General features: G+C 30.2%; 4 protein-coding genes and 2 pseudogenes across 4 annotated transcripts; 2 read left to right on the forward strand and 4 right to left on the reverse strand.

Annotated features, from left to right (window-relative positions):
• Nucleotides 1–431: 431 nt before the first annotated feature.
• Nucleotides 432–9,898, reverse strand: LOC103854091 (putative F-box protein At2g02030). Its single transcript, XM_033283953.1, has 2 exons — nt 7,452–9,898; nt 432–7,376 (listed from the first exon to the last, which is right to left on the reverse strand). Exon 2 carries the CDS (start codon nt 3,795–3,797, stop codon nt 2,544–2,546), a length of 1,254 nt encoding a protein of 417 aa, XP_033139844.1. The 5' UTR covers nt 3,798–7,376; nt 7,452–9,898; the 3' UTR covers nt 432–2,543.
• LOC117125713 (protein phosphatase 1 regulatory subunit 12A-like) lies at nt 6,656–9,851 on the reverse strand. The gene is made up of 7 exons (XM_033285295.1): nt 9,846–9,851; nt 8,145–8,424; nt 7,880–8,052; nt 7,815–7,822; nt 7,452–7,671; nt 7,305–7,376; nt 6,656–6,841 (listed from the first exon to the last, which is right to left on the reverse strand). Exons 1-7 carry the CDS (start codon nt 9,849–9,851, stop codon nt 6,656–6,658), a joined length of 945 nt encoding a protein of 314 aa, XP_033141186.1.
• Nucleotides 9,899–10,157: 259 nt separating the features above from the next.
• LOC103853919 (GDSL esterase/lipase At2g03980-like) lies at nt 10,158–12,518 on the forward strand. Its single transcript, XM_009130814.3, has 4 exons — nt 10,158–10,495; nt 10,819–10,949; nt 11,034–11,258; nt 11,837–12,518. Exons 1-4 carry the CDS (start codon nt 10,219–10,221, stop codon nt 12,296–12,298), a joined length of 1,095 nt encoding a protein of 364 aa, XP_009129062.1. The 5' UTR covers nt 10,158–10,218; the 3' UTR covers nt 12,299–12,518.
• A 5,162-nt stretch (nt 12,519–17,680) lies between these two features.
• Nucleotides 17,681–24,194, forward strand: LOC103854090 (annotated as a pseudogene).
• On the reverse strand, nt 23,515–24,707 carry LOC108870792 (annotated as a pseudogene).
• Nucleotides 24,442–26,768, reverse strand: LOC103853918 (root meristem growth factor 3). The gene is made up of 3 exons (XM_009130813.2): nt 26,637–26,768; nt 26,079–26,125; nt 24,442–25,183 (listed from the first exon to the last, which is right to left on the reverse strand). The coding sequence occupies exons 1-3, from the start codon at nt 26,710–26,712 to the stop codon at nt 24,992–24,994; spliced, it is 315 nt and encodes a 104-aa protein (XP_009129061.1). The 5' UTR covers nt 26,713–26,768; the 3' UTR covers nt 24,442–24,991.
• Nucleotides 26,769–26,772: the final 4 nt, after the last annotated feature.

Here is a 26,772-nt window from a genome sequence, read left to right on the forward strand (position 1 = left end):
TCTGAAAAAGTTTTTTAGTAAAAAGTTAAAAACATAAATTATATTACTAAATATTAATTAAATAAAATTCTTAATTATATAACTAAAAATATAATATTGAGTTATTTTAAAATTTATTTTAGTAATGAATATAGTGTATAAAGAACTTTTCAAAAATTTATGAAAATGTTTAAGTCCGCATCGCGGGCAAACCACCTAGTATATTTATAAGAAAAAATTATAATCGTAATCTGAAAAACTATATTTGCAAATTAAAAAAAAATAGTGTATTTCGTTAGTATATGTGGTTTGCTTATGTAAATCAACTATTTATTTGTTTAATTATTTTAAACTAAGTGTTTTACCCGCACATGCGGGCATGATCGGTTTACTAATAATTAGTAATATATGTATTATGATTTAAACATCATGATAACTTATTCTTTATATTCTTAATCATTTTAGTTCTTTTTGATTTTTATTTCGATCTACGTCTTTTTAACACAAAGGAAAGTTATAAAACTATGAGACCATAATTACATATCAAATATTCCATACAATAAAGTAAAGTAAGAATGTGAACTTTTGGTCTCTCTTAATCCACTTTGTATTTTTGAACCATAAACATGAATTAACTTACCAATAAATATTAAAACACACAAAATCCAAATAAGAACAAAATAAATAAAAAGTAAACAAAAACTAAAGTTCGATGATAATTTTGAAGAATTTTTTTTTAATGAATTGAGATAATGATAATATTTCATTGGTTTACTTGATCAAAATATACATTGACTTATCTTAATATTTCATAAGTTTACTTTTAATAAAAGAAACAATAGATAATGATAGTTTTATTATTAAAGTTAATTTATGGTTAATTATATAATGATAAATCTAATTATTCATTAAAAATAATGAAACTAAACCATTAAAGACATGTTCATAACATGATTAAATAGGCAAATCTCTAAATTTAATATCAAAGCATATTTTTCTTATAGATTAAACAGTAATAAAACTTATACGTGAAATAACTACCGAAGTAATTCAGAATACCTAATTCATAATTCCAAATTCCATGTAACAAAACCTATATGCTCCTAATATTTCAGACTCAAAGAAAGAAGAAAAACATAGAACTCCAACTATAAAAAACAAATATCAAAAGTACATAAATATAGATGTCAAAAACTATAATCGAGGCAACTTGGAATAAATGAGAAAATTGAAACTAAGAGTTTAAAACATTTTACATCATATGAAGATAAGAATTGGTCCTAACTTTTTTAAAATAGTTATAATTGTAATTCAAATTATAAATTTGAAATAGTTATGTTATTTAAATTAATAAATTAATGATTTAAGCTAAAAACTAATAAAAATCTTGTGAAAGTTAAAATAATTATAATCATAATTCTAATTAGAATTTTCGAAATATTTAAATTATTTAAATTAATTATAAATCGAAATTTATATTATTTAAATTAATAAATTGATGATTTAATCTAAAAACTAATAAGAATATAAAAAATAAGCTAAATCAGCTAAAATCATGGAGAATGTGACAAATCAGCAAAATCACTTAATAAATAATACTCCCTCTGTTCCCAAAGAAGAATTTTCTAGAGTATTCATGCATATTAAAGAAACAAGTAATTTTTAACAATTGAATTTATTATTTATTTTACTATACATTTTCCAATAAATATCAACCAATAGTATTCAATCAATTCAAATATTTTCAATTAATGTTTTTTAAAAGTATACAACTTTTTAACATTAACTACTAAAAATACCTTAAAATTTTAGAAAATTTATCATTTTAGAATAAAAAACAAATCTAAAAAATCTTACTTTCAGGAACAGGAACCGAGGGAGTAGTATAGATATCAAAGATATCCGAGTGTGGAAATAAAGACTTGAGTCATTAATGTTACTCCCTCTGTTTTTTTTTTTAAATGACGTTCTATAAGTTTCACACAAATTAAGGCACCTAATACAATATCTGTTCTACCCTCTCCATCAATTAATTATCATCTCTCGTTACACACATTTCCTTTAAAAAAAGAAAATATCATAAGGGTAAATAAAGTCTTATTTCACTATATCTTGCATTGTTTTCCGAGGACGTCAACTATAATGATACAAAACAAATATTCTAAAACGTCTTTTAAAAGAAAACGGATATAAAAGTATTTTTTTGGTAAAAATATACAAGTATTTATCTAAAGAAAACCACAAAAGAGATGTAAAGTCAGTTGAAAGGATATACAGAATATAGATTCAGGTAGGCTAGATTCAGGCAAAGAGGCAAGAGTGATCTACTTTGCATGAATACTAATAGATGATCAAGCCATCGGAATTAAGTATGAAACTTGCAGCGATAAAATACTACAGTCTTGGTAGTGCTACGTACAATTGAGACAATCGGACAGGATTGAGAAACGGCTAGTATCTCTCCCAAAGGCAATGATATAATAAGAGAATGTTAAGTTAATTTCAACAGCAAGATTTATTTGAGCATAATGACAATGAAATCCACTTACAGAAATTAAATTATTTCATAAGGGACATGCTAAACTTGGGAAATAATGAAGAAATACACTGTCATCACTTGGACGAGAAGGAGAATACGAAAAGATGCGATTCATAATGGAATTAGGGGTTAGAGGTTGATATAGAAGGAGCTTGTCGGAACCGTATTTTGCGAGCATCACCTTGTTTCCTTTCTTCGAAACTACCATAAGGCCGAGGAGCGAAGATTTATAATGAGTTTCTTCGAACCAAGTGGAGGTAATCTTGTTCAAGTCAAAGGAGAAGATCTTGTTCGTTTTCAACAATACCCCTCCTGTGTTGTGGTTAGTGACCCTCCAAACGTGTTGCATGCCATCTCCATTTGTCACGGAAATATTCAGAAGACCACGGTCATAGTCTAGGCTGCACATATGCATACTAATATATGATGATGATGATGATGACGATGATGCGTCAATAATTGGGTTTGGTACGACTTGAAACATCTCCATGTGAAGATCGAAAGCAATCAACTTCGTCTTTTCATGGGTGAACCAGTAAAGCCATCCGTTTGCAAAAGTTGCTTCTTGGTTGTGATCTATCCGATGATAAGGAGGAGAAGTCACATGTCTCCATTCCTTGACTCCAAAATCGAAAACCTCACATGATGAGATGTTCTTGTCTTTAATGTTATGTAACCAGACTAGTTTGTATGCTCCTGTGACATAGTCTCTTCCAAATCCCGGTTGAGAAAACTCCACCTTGTTGTCTGAATGCACTAGCTGAATCCTGGCGAGAGGGAGCGTCAAGGACCATCTAGTGGATGGGTTCATCACTTTAATTGGGTTTTTAAAGTTTGCACGTCCATAGAAGCAGAAAAGACCATCCAGACTCTTGGAAACTATCACATCCTCTTGCTCATCATTACTAATATGATAGTCTTCTTCTTCTTCCACTTCAACTAGACATGCCGAAGACCACTCCAACCTCATCTCTTTTAGAGCATAGCTTGCCTTATACCAGTCTATATCATCGTAGACACACAAAAATTTTGGTTCTAGGGTTTTCTGATGCAACATGTATCTCTCTCTGAACGAGTTAAGCGTTATCATACGTCTCCAGTGTTTAGACACGGCTTGGAAACTTATAAGGGATTTTACCGGAAGCCTCAGCATTATCTCTTCCAACGCATCATCGTTGATTATTATCTCGGTCACCTCTCTTCTTCCTCTTTTGCTTTCTCTTTCTGAGGAAAACGATGAAGCAATTTTATCCTTTTCATGGCCTCGCTGCTCCTCCATCGATTTGTCTTCTACTTTTATAAGAGCAAAGCAAATTATATAAAACGATTTGTCTTCTACTTTTGCTTTCTCTTTCTGATCAGGACAACGACCAAGTACTACTATATATTGCTTTCGTTTGTGTCTTCAAAACCCTAATGGATTCCAATTTTTAATAGATTTTCCTTTTTTATTTTTCTTTTGTAACAGATTATAATTATTCTAGTTTTGTCCTTTTTAGTATCATTATTTTGATGCTATTTGTAGGGATTGTCGGTTTTGTCAAACTGATTTATTAATTTATTGGGAATACATGATTGATAATCCAATAACAAATTTTAGAAATCATTATTATAATTTCGTGCGCTCAATATTTCAGAATGGACCATATTATTTTACTAATACTAAAATACTAGGTGTTTTGTCCGCAGCGTATAATCATCTTACGAATATTTATTATTTTATGTATTACTAATCCAAAAATCGGCATTATAAAACTCTAATTGGTGAACACGTCGAAGTCGAAGGAAAAAAAATTATGGTGAATTCTTTGTTCATCAAAATTTATACCAGTTATGTTGAAATTTTAGTCAAATTATTGAAAGTTAGATCCCACTTTTTTCTTCTAAATTCCTTATGGAGGAATAGATTTATAACAAAAAAATTTCCTATGCAATTTTGATAAGGAACAAATTGAACAAAAAATCATTTTATTTTTATTTTTTCAATTCCTCAAATGAAATTTTATTTTTCATTTTGTTCATTTTTCCATTCTTCTAGTGGTCACCAACTGAAACTATAGTGTTTCATGGATTAAACTTAAAATGGTTTAAAGTAAAAGCAAGAAAATTTGTTTTGAACTCAGTCACAACTTAAATTATTATTTATAATTTTAAATAGTTAAATCAAACATCAAATTATTTATATATGTCAAAAAAACGTTCATCAAACGATGTCTTATTATTGTGTTAAATTTTTTTAAACACTCATATATTAGAAATAGTTTAGAAAATATCTTTATATAAATATTTTTGTTTGAATAATCTATACTATTATTTATGAAGTGATTTGGCTTATTTGTCATCTTCTCCATGATTTTAGTTAATTTTCTTACTTGTCATATTTTTCATGATCTATACTATTATTTATGAAGTGATTTGGCTCATTTGCATCTTCTTCATGATTTTAGTTAATTTGCTTACTTGTCATATTTTCCATGATTTTAGTATAAATCATTAGTTTAATTAATTAATATATATATTTTTGATATCTATATATTTATCATGATATTTAAAATCAAACATGAACCTATTGTACCGATATATATATATATACTAATATGTTTTAAAAAATATATTTTAATCATTATTTTTCTCTTATTTTATAATTTTAATGACTAATATTATAGCTAATTTCTCTGATGTTTACTGAAAATATTGATCAAATACAGATTATTATAAAATTTATATATAAGTATACTAATATATCTGAATTAATCGTTTTCTTTTGTTTATTTGGTTTGATCTCTTAATATACTAATCAATATTCATATACTGTTGTTTTCTAAAAATAACATCTTCAGTACTTTCAAATCTAGACTATTTTCTCTATTTCGATTTGGTTTGATTTTGAATGGTTTGGTTTTACCAGATTGAATATTCCTAAACTATTTCTATTTGTTATTGTTTTATATTTGTGGTTTTTTTTCTAATCCTTTTAGTACCACGTGATTTATTTTCAGTCCCAATACAATATCTGTTAATTTTACATGCAAAATTTCCTAATTTAGTTATTACTCTAAAAAGGATTTTGATCCAAAATCTACATCATATAAATAAAAATATGAAACAAAATAAAACAATTTAATACATTGATTACCAATATAAATATTGAAATTTTATAATTTATAATAATTTAAAATTTGTATCTAATTTAATTATTATTAATTTATAAAAATAAATTTTAGAATTAAAAATTGTTAGATGTAATAATCCGCATAAGGTGCGGGACATCAACTAGTATTTAATTATAAACTGTTTTATATCTTAGTTTTTTAACTTTATAATAAACTATATTGTTTTCAGATAGCAACACAATATATATAAGAATTCTCTTAATTTTTAAATATATTTTCACAATTTTATTATATTAGTTTATAATTAATTATTTAATATAGCATATAATTATAATTAATTTTCACAAAACCCGAAATAAATTTTATATATAGTCTTAATAAGATTAAATTTATATGTTATATTAAATGAAAAGGAAAATCAAAATAATTATATATCTAATTACATATTTCATATTTATATTATTTAAATTAATAAATTATAGACTCAACTAAAAACTATTAGAAAATTAATGACTCAGTTTAAACCTAATTAAAACAAGACAAATAAGAAAAATTATCTAAAATTATGGAAATCATAACAAATAAGCTAAATCACTGCGTACAAATCCTGCGTGTCCTGTCAGAAGCAAGTCAAAGGTAGCGATTTTCCTCGGAGTTATTACAAGTGTACAAATCCTGCGTGTCCTGTCAAGAAGAAAGTGGAGAGGTCTGTCGATGGACAAGTAACGGAAATCATTTACAAGGGTCAGCACAATCACGAGCCTCCACAAAAACAATAAGCGTGGTGGCGGGAACAATAACGGGAGTTCTGATATTGCAAATCAGTTTAAGACCAGTAATAACAGTCTCAACAAGAGTAAGAGATACCAGGAAACAAGTCAGGTCACAACAACAGAACAGAAGTCTGAAGCAAGTGATTCCAAGGACATTCATATTTAGTTAATATGGAAAGTAAGGCTGCAGTGACTGCTTTTGGCTCATGATATGATGTTTTATGAGTGAGAAGCGAATAGATTAAGCTACATCAGATGTATCCATTTCTTGGTATGCTGATTCCAGCCTTTTCTCTTGTCACCATAGTGTGAGTATTGATGGCAGATGGAGAGGATACTAGGAAAGCAACAGATTGAGCTACATCAGATGTATCCATTTCTTGATAAGGGTGAGTCAAATCAGGATCATAACTGTAGGTGAAGATATCAATTTTTTTCTTGTTTGAGAAGTCAAAGCATTGTCACTACGAGAAACAAGGTCATTGATTGTTTCTTGACCAGAACATTCAGGTAACACTGCACCAGACATATTACTATGTTCAAAAGCAATTGAAGACCCTTGAGAGTGCTTCAGTAAAGAGAGAAAGATCAGAGGAAGCTACTGAAAGAAATTAGTGTGGTTGTTGTTCAAAAGACAAGTGTCTCCTTTGTAAATGATAAATACAGCGTTGCCAAAGTAGAAAAAGATTGTGAGGATGGGGTAGATGACTTTTCAGGAGATAAAAAAACATTTATCAAGTACAAAAATTCTGTTTATATCAACTATCAAGTTCGAGCAATCATGAAGTATCAAAATTACAATGAACCGAGCAATTAAATCAAGTTTTGTCTATAATCCCCATACCAACATCTATCGCAAATGAGAAAAAGTTTCAATTGCAGGTGAAATCAGCTTTATACTTTTTCAACTAGGTAGTCATAAACTTCCATCTTTCCTCTCCTTGCTGCAATTTCAGAGGGCGTGTATCCATCCTGGAAACATGAACAATCCTTTGTGTAAAGGCAGGTTTAAGTTTCAAAAAAGCAGAAAAATATCTATGTACGAACCTTGTCAGTGATCTCTAGTGTTTCCCCATATGTCTTTAAGATCTTAGTGATCTCCAAGCACCCATTGCTAGCAGCAAAGTGAAGAGCAGTCCAGCCTTCTTCATCCTTGTTGTTGATCATAGATACATCAGCACTTACTAGCATCTTCACAACCTGCAACCAGCTTAATGAGTAAGCAACTTCACCATGTGAATGAGCTAGTAGACATTCAACTTCACCACTATAACATACAATTACACATTCTAAGTCCCCTAACTTCAATACCTCAAGACTAAAGTGACAAATTCCGCCTAACTTCTCCTTACAGTACACACAAAATGTTCAAAGTTTTCTAATCAGTTAAAACCAGATTAGGCAGCTAACTTCATTAGCTGAAGATTCCACACACACAAAAAAAACGTTTATATGCCAAGATTTCTCATAATTACCTTTGGTTCCTTGGACTTCACAGCGTGCATAAGTGGGGTTTGGCCCTTTTTATCTAGTACATCGATAATAGCTCCTTTTTGTATGAGATAGTCACAAATCTCCACTTTTCCTTTGCTAGTTGCTATGTGAAGAGCTATCATTGAGTCACTATCAGTGCCATTGATATTGGCACCTGACACAGAACAGAAAAATAACTATTCGTTCAGTAAATAGTCTTTTCAATCTCGTCATTCAGTGAAGAAAGAAAACAAATAGGTTCAATACCTGTGCTGATAAGCGTTGAGAGAAGCTCTAGATTACCAACCCTACACGCTATGTGAAGACTCTCTATTACCTGCTTCCATGATAGCTCTGTCTTGGGTAAACCAGTGTATGCTTTGTTTCGTGTAATCTTGACCTTGTGGTCATTCGCGGATACCAAAATCTTGAACCTATCCAACACACAGTGTCTAGGCCTGCAAAGCCTTACAGCTACCTTGATTGCACAGAGATCTATGAGTCCTCTTAGGCTCCATAAGGTAGCGTCGTCTTTCTCTTCCCAAGCCTAAAACGGAGAGAGGATTTGACATAAAGAACATAAAGAAAGAAAAAGAAAATAGAGAAGAAGAAAGAGAGAGAGATACCTTCGCTTCTAGCTCTTCAAACTTCCAATCAAAACTTGAATCTCTTTCTTGGACCAGAAGGAAGCCAAGTCGCTAGTAAGTCTTTTTAATTTTCATTTGCAGAGACGGGTTTAGGGTCTATTTATGCGTCTACACGCGCCGGTTTATTCCGGTTAAATTCAAGATTAAATAGAAAACCATTGCCTAGACCCCACCCAAAGATATTATTTCTCTTCACATCACCCCCCAATCTTTTTAATCTTACACAGACCCCCTCTCTAATCCAAAATCGCAATCCAAATTAAAGGGTCTAAATCTCATTTTGAGAATAGTGATTGCCCAATTAAAAACTTGATTCGACCCGACCCGACCCAACACAAATTGATTTGGGGGATTTTTTTTTCAATTAGGGTTCATGTGATGAGGAGGTTTTCATTTACAGGTCAGTAGTTTTCCAAGCTTGTTGTTGATTAGATGATAATGATGGAAATTGATCTACTTAGTAAGTGCATGTCGCGTTGTAGCTACTTAATATGGAAGTGTTGTTCTTCTTCGAGTTTATCTGCAACTATTTATAACTGATGATTGTGTGTTGCAAAAGCGCAACGGGCGTTCAAAAGCATGTAGAGCAAAACAGATGGTATGCGATATCTTTATTGAAAAAATCGCGAGAGATTGCAAAAGCAAAGAAGGGAAGAACATGTGCAAGTTTAAAGTGTGTATGGATAAAATAGACTTTGGAAAAGTATGTTTAAGCGTAATTTTCTCTTGGTTTGGACTCTAATTTGATTTTCTCTTCATTTGGATTCTGATTTAATTCTCGATCAAATGTTACTGATACAACATTCTTTTTTTTGGTCAAAACTGATACAACATTCATAAATTACTGTATTTCATAACAATATGGACAAGTACGTGGGAGGTTAATGTGTAGGAGTGTATAGTTAGTTCATGAGTAACATTTACTGCACATGCCACTAACTAGGGTGGATATAAATATTTGAAACAATTACATATAAGGTCACTTTTACACTAAATATTTATGGGCTTAACCTACTACGGTGTAGAACTGCTGCATCGATAAAGATGTATCTACTAGACACGCAAAGACCACTAGACCAGCGCTAAGCTTTTTCCGGTTATTTTTTCGTGGCGTAAGAAATACAAAGACTTTTTGACCAAAAATGAAATACAAAGACTTCAGTAAGAAGTTAGCAAAGGCAATCTTGTTAAATACTCCTTCACCAATTACGGTTATGTCTTATTTCAATCGATTTAATTATTTGCTTATATCCTTGAGAACGATTAAATTTTGTAACTTACGTCTTGATTTATATTGGGCAGCTGCCTATCTAAATAAAACCTCCATGCATACTTTTCGCCTCAATAATTACCAGCAGGAATAGACAGAGAATTTACAACGGAAGCTTTTACGTATATTCAGCTGTCTCTGATTAGATATTTATGTTAAGAGTTTGGATACACCGTTCGTCGCCATAGGAGGTTTTTTTTATAGAAAAAGTTTCGATATTGTTTATTTTTCAGTTCATATATAGGATTAGGTAACACTTAACAATGGTTAATTATAGCTTTTACCATGTTGTATTATATATTTAGCTTGTGTAAAAGCTGTATGATGCTTTCCAAATCGCTTATAATTAACTTTCATCTTCGTTGTTTCCTATTTGCAAGGTTCATTTCTTTTCTTTCTCCAACCCCGAAAGAGAAAGATAGAAATGGGTTTGCCTTCTCTAAAGCCATGCCTTCTTTTGATCTTCCTTTTTCTTCTCAATGTCTCCACCATTAACTCGAAGCGATCAAAAGTAGAACCTGTGCTTTTTGGCGGGAATTTTCAGGCTTTGTATGTTATAGGAGATTCATTGGTTGATTCAGGGAACAATAACAATCTTAACACGTCTGTCAAAGCGAATTTTGCTCCTTATGGTTCTGACTTTGAAGGAGGCAAACCCACCGGCCGTTTTAGCAATGGCAAAACAATTGCTGATTACATTGGTAAGAACGAAACAAAATTTGTATTTCTCTCCTTTTTGTTTACGGATGTTATATAGGTCGTGTAATTAATTACTCAAAGGACTTATATAACATTAACCAGTGACTGTTTTCTTTTCTGATAATTCGGTCATAAATTATTTCCGATTGGTAATTTTATGGAAATTGTGTAACTCTTAATAACTTAATAAAGTTAAGACAGATACATTGTTGTAGGTGGGGATTTTGGAAAATGAATATGAGTTCCTACAGTTCTATAAACTATACAAAATAACTAAAAATATTGGGATTTAAACCTTGTCTAATGGTCTTGGATGTTTTTTCAGCTATTTATTATGGGCTTCCTTTGGCTCCTGCTTATATGGGATTATCAGAAGAACAAAAGAACAATATCTCAACTGGTATTAATTATGCTTCTGCTAGCTGTGGGATTTTTCCTGATACAGGAACGCGACTGGTAAGTTTCAATATTCTACAAAATGATCTTTAGTTGCAATACTGGTAAACTTATGAGTTTTATATGATTCTTTCTATGAAAAAGGGCAAATGTCTTTCGTTGAGTGACCAAGTTGATCTATTCGAAAAGACCATCGACAATAATCTGAAGAAAAAGTTTAAGACGCAGTCAGAGCTCACTAAACACTTGGCTGGATCGTTGTTCATGACCGCGATTGGAGTTAACGATTACGCTTTCTACTTTAAAGAGACAACCGATCCAAATGAATTCGCAGAAAAACTTCTTCATGATTTCTTGATGCAAATTAAGGTAAAATAAAATGATGTTTGAATTTTCGCCAATTTTTCATTGGCCTCTACGTTAACTAATGGTAATATTGTTTGATTGAGATAGACCGAACCAAACATATTAGCTTAACAGTGAACCGGATGAGACTTAAACTTACAAACTTTTGAAAAACTGAAACCAAAAATATTTTAAATGCTAATAGATAATATGTTTTTTTAAAATATTGTTTCAAGAAGATATATTCTTTTGCATTTTCTATCCATTTTTAATAAATAATAATGATAGACTGTGAGTTATAAAATAATTATATTTATTAAATTTTTGTTAATTTAAAAATAGAGAAAATAGATAATCACAGAATATAATTAATAAAGTTATAATTAAATTTTAGTATGTGTGAAAACTTTAAAATGTAGATTTTTGATATAGGAGTTTTTTATAGGAGTATAGTTTATAAAATAAAAATATATAAATCGAATTAATAATCTTATATATATATATATATATATATATATATATTAGTCTGAGTTTAGGCTCAAATACTTTTTTCAGGGTTAATCGAGATGCATTATACAAAATATTCTGATTTTGTTTTGCAGAGATTGCATGAGTTAGGAGCAAGGAAGTTCTTCATAAACAATCTTAAACCATTAGGATGTTACCCAAATTACATAGTAGCTAACACCGTACCACGTGGAAGCTGCAGCAAGTATTTAAACCAAGGGGTTGCCAAATACAACGCCAAGCTAAGGAAAAGCCTGACTCATTTGAAAAAAAAATTCTCCGAAGCTTCTTTCTTATACTCAGATTACTTCAACTTCATGTTGGGACTTCGCGGACCTTTGACCAATCAAGTTAGTTCGAATCTGATAAACTCGATAAGCCCATGTTGCCCTAGCGTTTATGATGGAGATAAACGCACGAGTTGCCCGCCAGGATCAAGCTCGTGTAAGGTGCCAGATACACATATTTTCTTTGATCCATTTCATCCGACTGAATTGGCGAATTTCATGTACTCAATTGGATGTTTCCAGCAGAGAAAAGTTTGCGAAGTTGTGTGAGTAAATAAATTAACTTTACTCAGCGACAATCTTAAAAAATCACAACTTTACTTGTTGCTGCCGTTGTTTATTTTCCTCTCATGATCAATATGTGTTTCGAAACATTTGTGTACCTAACCTCAACGTTTTCGCATATTCGATTCAGTGTAATTACTTTATCACTGATTTCTCAATGGTGATTGTGTCAATCTATACTAATAAAAGAGACCTTTTGAGGCAACATAGAGCTTCCACATCAGCAAAAAAACTTCTCCCGAAAGATGACATGTGGCATAAAATATAGTTTTACATTTTAATATTACTAATTTTCGAAAATTATAAATAATATGTAAACATACAACATAAAAAATGGAAAAACTACATTAAAGATATGTAAGATTACCATTTTTCACTTAAAAAAAAAAGACGGTTTATCTCCATAATGTAACATTACCGTTTTATAAAAAAGATACTAATAAAATTGACCTTTTAAGGCTCCATAGAGCGTCCACATCAGCAAAAAAAACTTCTCCCGAAAGATGACAAGTTGCATAAAATATAGTTTTACATTTTAATTTTACTAATTTTTGAAAATTATAAATAATATGTAAACATACAGCACAAAAAATGGAAAAACTACATTAAAAATATGTAAGATTATCATTTTTCACTTAAAAAAAAAGACGGCTTATCTTCATAATGTAACATTACCGTTTTATAAAAAAAACAAAAAACATTCTATATAATTTTGAAAATAATAAATATATGTAAAAATACAACATAAAAAATGGAAATACTACATTAAACATATGTAAGATTATCATTTTACATTTTTATTTTAAAAAAATAAAATGTAAACATACAACATAAAAATGGAAAAACTACATTAAACATATGTAAAATTACCATTTTTCACTAAAAAAAGACGGTTTATCTCCATATATAATTTAGAAATTAATAAATAATATGTAAACATACAACATAAAAAATAGAAATAATACATTAAGCATATGTAAGATTACCATTTTACATTTAAAAATAACAATAATATGTAAACATACAACATAAAAAAATAGAAAAACTACATTAAACATATGTAAGATTACCATTTTCACTAAAAAAAATGGCTTATCTTTATAATGTAACATTACCATTTTATATAAAAAAGAAAAAAAAACATAAATATAACTATTTGACTATTTGTCCAAGTTCTTGTATTAAACATTGCCGTTTTACATTAAAAATGGAAAAATACATTAAGATTTAAACATCTATCTTAAAATATAAAATATCGATATTAACTAAATATAAAGTATAAGAAAGAGAAATACTCAATATATAGAAAAATAAATAATAAGTAAATATTATAAATATATAAATATACGAATAATATATACAATAATAAGTAAATGTATAATTTTTAAAAAATGGAAAGAGTACATTAAATATTAAACATCTATCTTAAAATGTAAAATATGGATATTAAGTAAATATAAACTATAAGAAAAAGAAATACACAACTTAAAAACAATGGAAAAAGTATATTAAGATTTAAACATATATCTTAAAATGTAAAATATAGATATTACCCAAATAGAAAGTATAAGAAAAGGAAATACACAATTTTAAAAAATGGAAGAAGTACATTAGTATTTAAATATCTATCTTAAAATGTAAATCTATCTTAAAATATAAAATTATTAGTAAATAGAAAGTATAAGAAATAGAAATACACAATATAAAGAAAAATAAATCATAAGTAAATATATAATATAAGTAAATACCCAATTTAAAAAATGGAAAATTACATTAAGATTTAAAAATATATCTTAAAATTTAAAATATAGATATTACGTAAATAGAAAGTATAACAAATGGAAATATACAATTTAAAAAAAAAAGGAAAACGTACATTAAGATTTAAACATCTATCTTAAAATGTAAAATAGAGATATTAAGTAAATAAAAAGTCATGAAGTGGAAATAAACATTAAGCATTAAATATATAATATATGAATTATCAATAAATAATAAGTAAATAATGTAAATATATAATATATGAATTATCTATATAATAATAAGTAAATACACAACTTTTTTAAAAAAAATGGAAAAAGTTCATTAAGCATTAAACATCTATCTTAAAATGTAAAATATATAATATAAGTAAATACACAATTTGAAAAAATAGAAAAAGTACATTAAGATTTAAATATCTATTTTAAAATATAAAATATAGATATTACGTAAAAAAAATATAAGAAATGGAAATAAACATTTTAAAAAATAGAAAAAGAACATTAAGATTTAAGCATCTATCTTAAAATGTACATCTATCTTAAAATGGTAGTAAATTATATTAAAATGGAAATACCATATTAAACAAAAAAAATAAAAATGTATAGTTTTACATCAAGAAAGTTCCTATAAAACTCATTATAACATCAACATCAACCTCACACTATGATGGATTGGTGAGTCTAACGTGAAGACAAAATATAAATATTTGATTTTCAAGATAAGAAATTCAGCTTTTATTTAGTTACTCAATATATAATATCTTCAATTATTTTTTAAAAAATATACATAATTTATATATATAGATTAATCTTCCAAACTTAAACTATTATATTATATATGAATAATGTTTTTAAATAAAAATAATTTCTGATTTAAAAAAAATAAAAACAACAAATGGTTATTTTCAAATAATGGATGTAATTTACATTATACTATCATTTAACAAGTATTAGATACGTTTTGATATATCATTATTTTATATTTCCAGAAAACAATAAATTGTTAAACATCAATATCATCTTGGTTAAGTATACGAACATCACAAATTCAAACATCACAAAAAATATTTACATAAACAATATTCAAAAGAATAGTTATATACTTAATATTTGAAAATCAAAGATATTTTTGCTAAAATTGTACTAACCTGGCCAAGGAGATCGACCATCTTTTTACGGATCAATCGATTATTGAGCATGTGGTCGATCCAAAAATATTTTACAGTTTAATTAAATATCTAAAATATTTATTCCAACACTCAACATATAGTTTTGCTAAATATGATAAATAGATAGCCAACAAAATTACAAAAACATATTTAAATAGTAACAAATATGTTAATTTAACGTGTTAAAGTTTAAAAACAAATTTTAATTATGACATGTATCTTAACATTTATATAAATATATATCATAACCTAAATATAAATGATTTAACAATTTAAATTAGAAAAAAATAAAAAATCCCGGGCGTAGCCCGGGTTAATCCCTAGTGTTCTAAATATGAGTCATGTAGGCGTTTATGCTCACCTAAGCGGTCCCAAAGTTTGCGTGTTATTTATTTGACCTAATCGTTTTAACATTAATATATAGCCAAAAGTCATAACTCATTTACGTACAAAAGCTTCAAAACTTCAGAGTTTAGGTCATGTAAACCATTAGAGCCAACTCCTTCCATACCCCCCATCTGTGTAAAGCCAATCTCTGATAGGTCTCTCAAATCTCCTATACCCCTATTGCTTTAATGAAATATGAAAATCTGATTTTACCTTTTTATTTTCAAAATTATTGTTTTATATAAAAAAATCAAATTTCAAATTTTAAAAATTTTAAATTTTAAATTTTAAATTTTTTAAATTTTGGTTACTCGATTGTACCGTATAATTTTATTTAGTTGTACTTCGTTCTACTGATAATAATGATGTTCAGTTATATTGAACTATACTTAGTTATACTGAACTATACTTAGTTATACTGAGTTATGATAAGTATTGCTGGTTATACATCATAATATGTAGTACTAAGTAGTACTACTTAGTATTACTACTAGTTTAATTATACCGAGTTATACTAGTTATATTACGTAATACTGAATACTGTCTGAGAATTAGTTATACTAAATTATACTGATATACTCCATAATACTATGTACTACTAAATGAGTTATACCTAGTTCGACTAATCAAAAGACATAATAAATTTCTTGAAATGGAGAACAAGAACAATAAGAATCCTAAATCACAGAAAACCCAGAATATTCTTTAACAACCCTAAATCGAAAATCATTACGAACAGAAAAGTCCTAAACAGAAGCAAAACCCAGAATCCCTCATCAAATTAGCTTGAATTGTCGCTGTTCTGAACCGATCTGAATCGGGAGAAGAAAAAATCACTATTGATGTTGTTTTCATTCATCTTCTGACAGTTGTTGTTGCTGTTTTCATCACTTGCAAAGCATGATGACAGATTCCAGTACCTGCGGAGCTTTCATCATCACCTACGACGAATCTTAGAAAACAAAGAAAGAAAGAGAACGAGAAAGGAGAGGCTATATAAGTGAAAATCACAATAGCAGAGAAAAAAAGAATAAAATGAAATGAAAATGTCGGTGTCTTTTGTTTATTAGAATCAGGAACAATTGACTTAATTTTTGAATTAACAATAAATCAACCTAATATTAAAAATAGAACAGGTCCTTGAGAGATCGAGTTATGAGATTTGGGGGTATCAGAGGAGATGTTTCAACTAAGCTGACAGCGAAAAAAGAGACTAAAGAGCAAATTAAACAAAAAACAAACATATTTCCCTGCGGATGAGAATAAGAATAACATAACAATTCTAAGATTTCATATAAGCAAGAGGACGCATAATTAAAAGAAAGAGAAGAATCCAATTAAATATACATAGAAGATCATTGACCATATGTTGTAAGTTCGTGTAACCATACATAACTAGTCCATTAACCATGCATGCGTCTCTGTTAACGTCTACATAGTATGTATAATGACAATGAGGAGCTGTACTTGTAAATATTTACTATTTCTGACATTCAGAACCATGCTTATTTTCAGTGTTCTAAAAATTGTATAGACGGCGCCTTGTGGGCAAATCGGATCTGAACGAAATAATCTTTTCAAACTATTTTTGTTTTGAATAATCGGTGTAAGTGATTAGTTAATTTGTCAAATTGATATGTTTGAATTCTGTAGTCCTCATAAATTGTTGTTATTACTTTCACTTTTCCATTTGGTGAATAATTTTACTGAAAATAATAAATCATGCTTTATTTTTTATTGTTGGTTTTTATTAGCACTATTATTATGTATGTTCTGAAACAATATTATTATTTCAGGTTTTTTATATATAAAAAGGATCACAATTTGTTTGCTTGCCTTAAGTTTCGGCGAGCCTGAGCACGACACTGCAGCCACTACGTCCATTCTCAAACCACTCGAATACATATATTTCTATATATATTGACACACACGTGTATTATGCATATCTTGAATGTTACATCGTTTTATGATAAAAGTGTTTTGTATGTTCCGGTTATATTTCGCCGAGCAGAAAATCATCCCAGATAAATAATTGCTATGAATAATTTATATTCCACTGTTCATGTCAAATACACCAGCGTTTATCGAGCTTAATTTCACTTCATTTTCTTCTCTGTTTCATCGGTAACTCCTTGTTCTTTCTCATTTCCAATTTTCTATTTCTATTTATTTTCAATTTTATATCATATGGTTTTACTGGTATACTACTTTATTCACATCAATTGTTATTCATCTAATGTTCTCATTTCCTCGTGCAGCTTTAGATTAAAAAACAAGTCTTTTGTAGGTCTGGGACGGATCGGGTATCTGGTCCTTATCCGGCAGATCTATAATTTTATTATTCTTATCTTGGGTTTTCGGATATCCTTCTAAAAATTGCAATATCCGACGGATATCCGGATTCGAATTTGGATCCTTAAAATAAATAAAAAATAATATTAATATATATAAAATATTAACAATAATTTAAAAATAAAAAATATATAATGTTTTTAATTATTTCTATGTATAATATTACAAAATTTACATAAAATTTATATATACTATTATAAAAATAAAAATATATTAAATAAAATTAATTTTTATATATAGATATTGCTATTTTTGAAATAGTTATTAATAAAACTTGCGGATCCGGATATCCGGACTAAAAAATTAAAATATCCGGATCCGGATCCGGCTTTGATGGATCCAACATTTTACTATCCGGCTCTGGATTCGGCCCCTCCGGATATCCAGATTTTCGTATCGGATCCGGATCGAATCCGGATCTCGGATAAAAGTTCCAGGCCTAGTCTTTTGGTCTCATTTGTTGCTATTTAGATTATAAAATGTCCTGAATTAGATTATTTATACTTAAAAGGTTGGATTCTTTGTTGTTTGTTACTTTTATTTTTTAACTATTATTATTGGAGTATGTTTGAAAGCTGTTTGATGCTTTCTAAATAGATAATTGACTTCTCTTAGTGCATTTTCATTTGGCAGGGTTAAGTTCTTTCTTTTTCTCTACAGAAAATACAAGAAATGGGTTTGCCTTCTTATCTAAAACCATAGTACCATACCTTCTTTTTCTCCTCTTGTGTCTTCTCAATGTTATCACAATTATCTCCAAAAAATCATTAAAAGGAGAGGCCGTGCTTTTTGGCGGGAATTTTCCAGCTTTGTATGTTATTGGAGATTCATTGGTTGATCCAGGAAACAATAATCATCTTTTGACGCTAGTCAGAGCGAATTTTAAACCCTATGGTTCTAACTTTGAAGGAGGCAAAGCTACCGGCCGTTTTAGTGATGGCAAAACAATTGCTGATTATATTGGTAAGAACAAAAAGAATTATTAACGTTTTGGTTTCTTAATATTCTTTTCGATTTTCTATGATTCTGTGACTAATTTCGCAAAAAAAACTAGTAAATGTTTTTTTGAATGAAATAAATAACTAGTAAAATTACAAATAATTAAATCTACATATATATGCTATAATTTAAATTAGTGAAAATGTTAACCCTCTTGGTTATGTTATTCTTTTTCAGCTATTTATTATGGGCTTCCTTTGGCTCCTGCTTATAGGGGTGGGCGTTCGGGTACCCGTTCGGGTTCGGGTCGGGTATTTCGGATTTTCGGGTATTTCGGTATAGAGGTGTAGAACCCGTTCGGGTATTTCTGTACTTCGGGTCAGGTTCGGATATTTTTAGTTCGGATTCGGTTATTTCGGATCGGGTTCGGATATTTAGATTTTGAAAAAAAAAATTAAAATTTTCATTTCTCAAGTTTCTTGTATTTAAAAGTATAACTTTAAGTTAACTAATTTTTTGTTTTTCATAGATTGAATGGTTAATAGATTTGGACATAATATTTTAAAACTAAAAAGACACTAATTTAGTTATTTTTTTTAAAAAAATTTGGTTGTAACTTTTTGTTAATTTTTGAAATAAAAAACTTGACATGCATTTTAAGTGAGTAGCAAATCCTTTTTTCCGTAATTGTATGTATATCATATGAACTTAAAGTATGTGTAGTATCAATATAAATATTTTATATAAAATGAGAGATGTAAACTAGAAATATAAGGTTAATTATACATATGTTCGGTTATCTTCGGATATCCATTCGGGTTCGGGTATTACCCGTTCGGGTTCGGGTATCCAATCTCTCCTTATTCAATACCCGTTCGGGTATTTTGCTACTTCGGTTCGGGTTTCGGTTCGGGTTTTTCGGATCGGGTTCGGGTGCCACTTCGGATATCGGGTAAAGTGCCCACCCCTACCTGCTTACATGGGATTATCTAAAAAAGAAAAAAACAATCTCTCAACGGGTATTAACTATGCTTCTGCTAGCTGTGGGATTTTTCCTGACACAGGAAAGCAATTTGTAAGTTTCAATATTCCACCAAAAGATCTTAGCAATATCTAAAAACTATAATGAGTTTTTTTAATATTCTTTGTATGGACAGGGAAGATGTCTCTCGATGAATGTCCAAATCGATCTACTCAATAAAACCATTGAGAAGAATCTTAAGAAAAAGTTCAAGACGCAGTCAGAGCTTAGTAGACACTTGGGTGGATCGTTGTTTATGACCGCGATTGGGGTCAATGATTACGCTTTCACCTATAAAAAGAACGCAACCGATGCGAATGAGTTTGCAAGCAAGCTTCTTAATGAGTTCTTGATACACCTCGAGGTACAAAATGTTAGGGTTTTCAATATAATTTGCCTTGGCCATACATTATTTAGTTTTAATTAGGACTGTCTATTTCAGAACCGATTCATATATATCTTAACCTAATAAATACACCAATCCGAAGAGTCTTTCCAAAAAAACATTATGTTTAGATTTTTTGAAAGTGAAACAATTTTTTTGAAAAAACCGTAAGTAGAACGATTTTTATAATGTTAATCTTAGGAGCACGGGAGACTTGATATGCGTAAGATTTTAATTTATTTTGCAGAGATTATATAACTTAGGAGCACGGAACTTCTTCGTGAACAACATTAAACCTTTAGGTTGTTACCCAAATATCATTGCAGAGACGGTACCCCGTGGAAGCTGCGACGACTCTTTAAACCTTGCTATCGACATTTTCAATGTTCAGCTTAGAGAAAGCCTGTCTCATATGCGTCATAAGCTCTAACACTTCTTTCTTATACTCCGACTACTTCAACCTCATGTTGGAACTTCGTGGACCTTCGAGCAATCAAGTTAGTTCAAATCTATTGAACACTACAAGCCCATGTTGTCCTAAAGTTTATAATGGAGGTTCAACTACGACTTGTTTGCCATTCTCAAAGGCGTGTAAGGAACCAGACATGTTTATCTTCTTCGATCCGCGCCATCCAACTCAAGTAGCGAATTTCATGTATGCTATTCAGTGCTTTCAGGAGAGACAAGTTTGTCATGTGGTGATAGATTAAGCTCGACGAGTATATCAGTTGTATAGTGTGATAGTGAAAAATAATCGAAGAAGTACGATGGAACAGTAAGAACTAGTGGATAAAGTTTTTGCATAATAATAATATAATAAAACACTGAAAACTAGTTCTAATAAACGCTGTGTGCCAAATTCAATCGGTCCAAGGTTCGGACCTGAAGGACGCTATAGTGATGACTCGAGTTGTGGTCCATTTCTTTATTGAACCGTTAACAGGTCCCATCAATGCCCTGATTAAGGTCACATCAATGACAAAGCACTTGAGGTTCATGGTTCTTTTAGCTCTGATCTATACTTTTATAAAAAAATGTTCTTCCAGCTAATGGAGTTTGCACAAGGAAAGATTGTGATGGCGTTAGAGGGAGGGTACAAATACAATCTTGATTCAATTGCACAGTCTTCACTGGCATGTATCCAAGTTTTGCTTGAAGACAAACCATTTCAAGGTTCATCTGAAGCATACCCATTCGAGTCTACACAGCACATCATACAAGCGGTATGGATGCTTCTGTATGACTGTATCCCCCTATCTTTCTAACTTTCCCGTATCACAATCTGATACAATCCAAAGCTAATATGTTTCTTGTGGGGGTTTAGGTAAACAAGTAGCTGTCTGCAGATTGGCCTTCACTTGCAGATGAATTATTATCGAACCTTATTGACCATAAAACTCTCACTCCAGTTATGCACCTTCCTTTTTCACTTAGTAACGACTTCCTATGCTTGATCTTCTTTTCTACTAGCCAGTCTCTGAACCTCTTATCAACAAAATTGCTTCTGTTTTGTTCATTTCTAGACTCAGCATTGAAAACCACCACGTAGATATGCCTCTTTTGGATCCAACATGTGGAAACCGAGATTCCTTTGCTATATTCAAGGGGGGCAAGTAAGTGATGTTTTTTTGTGTGGGTCTACTCTAAGCTTCAGTCTTAATTTTGACACATCTACGTTTTATTTTTACAGGCCCAAGGAATTAAAAAAGCCTGCGTTGGTTCAATGGTTCCACCAAAGGAAATAATGTGGGAAACATTTCCACACAGTTTTTTTTTTTGGCCGTGAATTATCAGTTACTTGGGGTGTAGGAGGAGTTGCTTTTATCAACCCACTTACTAATCTCAATGATCAAATTCACATGTGTTTGTACAGAATCACGTTAAGTTTCTGTCTTCACTTTCCATATTAGGATCATCAATCTCGTGGTCTTTTTAGCCTTACTCTGTTTTTTTTCCCCAAACTTGAACAAGATTGAGCAGTTCAACGATGTTTTGTTTCATGAAAACAGCTTGAGGGTAGATTCTGAATTTCCGCTGTAATGTATCTCAGATGGGCAGCAGCAGCCAACGATCCGTAAGTGAAGGGGAACGTAGACTACCGAAAGAATCTTCAAGTGACACGGTTGTTGCTGCGAATCTGGGAATGGGGAGGTGATGAAGGAAATACACCAAGACTTGAGAACATTGGGAAAAGCCGCAGTCATGAGTGAAAAAAATATACTATCGAGTTCATCATCCCGTCAAGCAATCCTTTATTTAGCTTTATTTAAATTTTCAATCATGTGTTTTTGTTGTTTGAAACATGGTTGTGTTTTTATGTATCCTGCAAGCTATATAGCCCACCGAAAAAGAGTTTCTACTTTGATTTTCGATTATTAATAAAGCAATGATAGGATTCTCGCAGATTAAAATGTTGGTATCTCATTTCATTAAGACATGATCACATAAAAATATTAGAAACGTTTCCGTAGCATCATCATGAACATCCACAGTTTTCCACTTTGAAGCTTATTCGGAGCTGTCTTCATGTTTTTTGTTACCTAAAAATACAAATCTTACCAAATTAAAAACCACAACATAACACAGCATCACCTACAGGTTTCTATTTAGTGCAACAATAACATCAACGACCCCGCGCTTGCGCGGCACGGGGACTATGTTCCTAGTCTTTTAAAAACACCAGTTTAGTTGTATTTTGATTGTTGTTGTTTATTACTCTCCTTATTAATGTTTTGAAACAATTGCTATCAAATTATGTTTTGGATTTTTTCTTTCGAAAGTAATGTTTTGGATTATTTAATTCAAAGGTATTACTTTATGATTAATTTCTCCTAAGTTATTATGTAAATGAATGCTCTACTTGAGTTGGTTAAATAATGGGTCAAAGTAAATCAAGTTTGGTACTTTATGATTAATTTCTCTCAAGTGATCGTGTAAACAAATGTTCTAGGTGGATAAATTGGTTAAATAATTTTTCAAACGTGTCAAAAGTTATTTTTAAATCACACTTTTGAAGATGGGTTCTTAATATTGTGAGAGAGTATAGATCGAAGGCTTAAAATTTTCACATCTTCAAAAATGAATTAAATCAACTTTTTTTCTAATTAGCAAGACTCGCTTCAAGTTTATAAGACTCATAAGTCTTGTATATATGCCAAATGTTTTTTTTCTCGTCTTCAACAATCTTATCTACTGTTAAAACTCTCCAAAGTCCTCACCAGATCTTCGATGACCACATTGACATCTTCGCTCTTCATTAGCTCCGACTTGTACTGGTGTGATAACTTGTCCATCAATAAAACACTTGATGTCTGGATAGAGACGGTGTAGCTCATCATCATTGTCATGAGAGAGGCCCAGTAGTTAGACGCCAGCACTTTGAAGCCCTCAAAACAGCAATGTCCCATGTAAATGTCCACACTGATACGACTTAGCAATGTTGGGTCAAGCATATCCAAGTTGTTTGTCGTGAATATTACGATGATGCGTGCTTCTCCCCATGGTGTCCCTAGTACTAAGCTACGCAACAAGTCCGATAATGCCAACACCGTCGATCCCTATTGACACCAGAAAAAAAAACAGTTTGAACATATATATATATATATATACTAATCAAAGCTTGCAATGTCCAAGTATTGACTTGAGTAAAAAAGACATAAATGTAACGTTGTATAAATAAGAAAATAACTAAGACCTAATTAACCTCGTCTATATCCTCAACGAAGAGAATCTAGTTGTTCGTGACTCCTGAAAGCAGTCTTCATGGATTGAAGTAGCCTTTCACCAACTCTCGAGAGCTGTAGGACGTAGACATCGGAGTTAAGGTACTTAGCCATATAGCCACCAGGCTCGTCTTACCCGTCCCGGGAGGACCATACAGCAAGTAATTTCTCGTCCAAGGTCTCCCAACTCTATAGTAGAAATCTTTCCTTTGGATGAACCGATCAAGATCGTGGACATAGCAATTGTTTCAAAGGTGGAATGGTTCTCGAGGCTCTTGGTTTCCCAAGTGTCAAAGGAGTGAGAATATGTGTGCACCACCCGAATTGTCTTCTCCTGTGCTGTGCTCTCTAGTCTCCTTTCCCATGTCTTTGTGTCTTTTGTCAAATCTCTTTTTTTTTTTTTTTTTTTTTTTGTCAAATCTCAGCCCGAATGATTATCGTCAGATACTTTTATTAACGAAAATCCTCCAATTGAGCTCGATCCCTTGGTAGCTAATATTGGCTAATGTGAGTTCGCCGACCACATGTAAATTGACCGAGTGAATGTCGAGCTTATCTGTATTCTGTATTCTCTTTAAACTTCTTGTTTTACAGCTTTTTGCCTACATTTTAAAGCGTTGTGTATGTCTAGTCTATAATATTAGTAAACGTTGCATTGATCACTTACATGTTTGTTTGTTTTCTGGTTTGCTATGATGTGAAACATATATGAAAAAAAAATCATAATTCATATACATACAAAAAGCTTCAAAAGTTCAAAATTGTTGGTTTATATGCAAACCATTAATTAAGCCGAAACAAGGTAAAATAAACTACAAAGCAAACGAAACACATAATATAACAAACATATTTCATTTTATCTTATAGTTAAAGTTATATATCTATGGAGATATTCATAAAAGCTAGCATTCTGTTATATTATTTCATAACAGGATTATGATCAATTGTTCCTGGGAGGATGATGCTTGGGCTTGGCTCTCCAATAATCAGCAGTGAAAGCAACGAGTCCATCGTCGTCAACACTTTTGCCTGATTTTCTCTTTCTCTTCATCGTCGTTGTTTCTTTATCTGCTTCTCCATTTGTCATCATCAGTTTTCTTCCTCGTATCACGACATCAACATTTTCGATCCCCTGCACTTATCAAGCGGTTTAGTCAATAACTTTTTGTTTATAGTAAAAAATCTGGAATGTTTCCATCCCATATAACAACAACAACAACACAGATTATACAGAATACAGGACGTATAGTACTGAAGAATTTATTTAAGACTAGTAAGTAGTAACTGCAAAACTATATGGACTAAGAAGAGTCATTTAATAACAAATCAACGCAACTCCGCAAAATCTTACAATTGATTAAAAAAAACTTAGCTGAATGATCCTGTCATCGCGAAGTTTCCCAAGTTATATACAGTAGAACATTTATAAATTAAGACTCGATAAATTAATAATTTCTATAAATTAATAAATTTCGTTGGTCCTAACTTGGACCAGTTCAAAATTTGACACAATTCAACAAAATAAAAAGATAATATTTTTTAAAAAAATTCTATGTAAATATATGATCTCACTAAAATTATAAATAAATAATTTATATGTATACATATTTTATATAAGTAAGAATTTATTATTATATTATATATTTTATATTCACAATAGAATTATCTTTATATTTTCTTAATACTTAATGTATTTTTTTTATAAAATTTAATAATATTATATCTAAAACCACATTTAAACTCTATGTAATATATATTATATACACCAAATAATATAAAAAAATTAATATAAATGTCAAATTTCAAAAAAATAACAATTAATGTCTATACACTAAAATCAAATATTTTTTTTTTCAGAATAAATATATCTTAAAATAAGAAATATAAATAAGGAAAAAAAGTTTTGTAAATTAATATCTCTATAAATTAATAAAATTTTAAAGTCCCAACATTAGTAATTTATAGAAGTTCTACTGTATTACAATCATAGATTTTCTAAAGTTTTATCATATATATATATATTATACCTTACGAACTGAAACGACATCACGGCTTGATTCTTGATTCCCATCTTCTATTGATGACCAAAACATGAACAAAAAAAGTTGGTTATATTATATGTTAACATTCCAGCAATTATTACTTTAGCAAAAAAAAATTCTAATAAGAGTAAAAGGGCGATCTCATGCATGCATCATGTGTCAACTATGCATGCAAACAAAGAATAAAATAAATCTCGAAGTAATTTTTATACTAGAAAAAGATGAGTTAGCATATAACACGTACCTTAAACACCAATGCATAAACCTTTAGTCATTCTCATCTTTATCATACATGCATAGTTTTCAACCGAAAAATTGCGTGCTATAATTAATAGTTTGTAGAAGCTTTCTTTTATAAAATAATTTTTATAAAATAAAAAGAGAAGTGAGTGTACAAAAAAATTGAAAATTAATTATTGTACATGAAATTAGCATATTAGAATGTTAAGTTGTACGTGCTTTCCAGTTGTAGTGATCACTGTCAAGATATATAGGTAATATGCTTTATAAGATTTTAAAGAAGAGAGGGAGAGAGAGACAAACCATGAAGTGAATATCGAAAGGATATGCATAAGAAAAGAATGATCAACGCACATAGAATCTTTGATAAAGTAGTCATGACTCTTCTTGATTCTCCCTGATAACCTTCCTCCAAAGTTTATATATCTTCTTCTTTTTT

Source organism: Brassica rapa, chromosome A02 (genome assembly GCF_000309985.2).
Source record: "Brassica rapa cultivar Chiifu-401-42 chromosome A02, CAAS_Brap_v3.01, whole genome shotgun sequence".
NCBI lineage: Eukaryota > Viridiplantae > Streptophyta > Magnoliopsida > Brassicales > Brassicaceae > Brassica > Brassica rapa.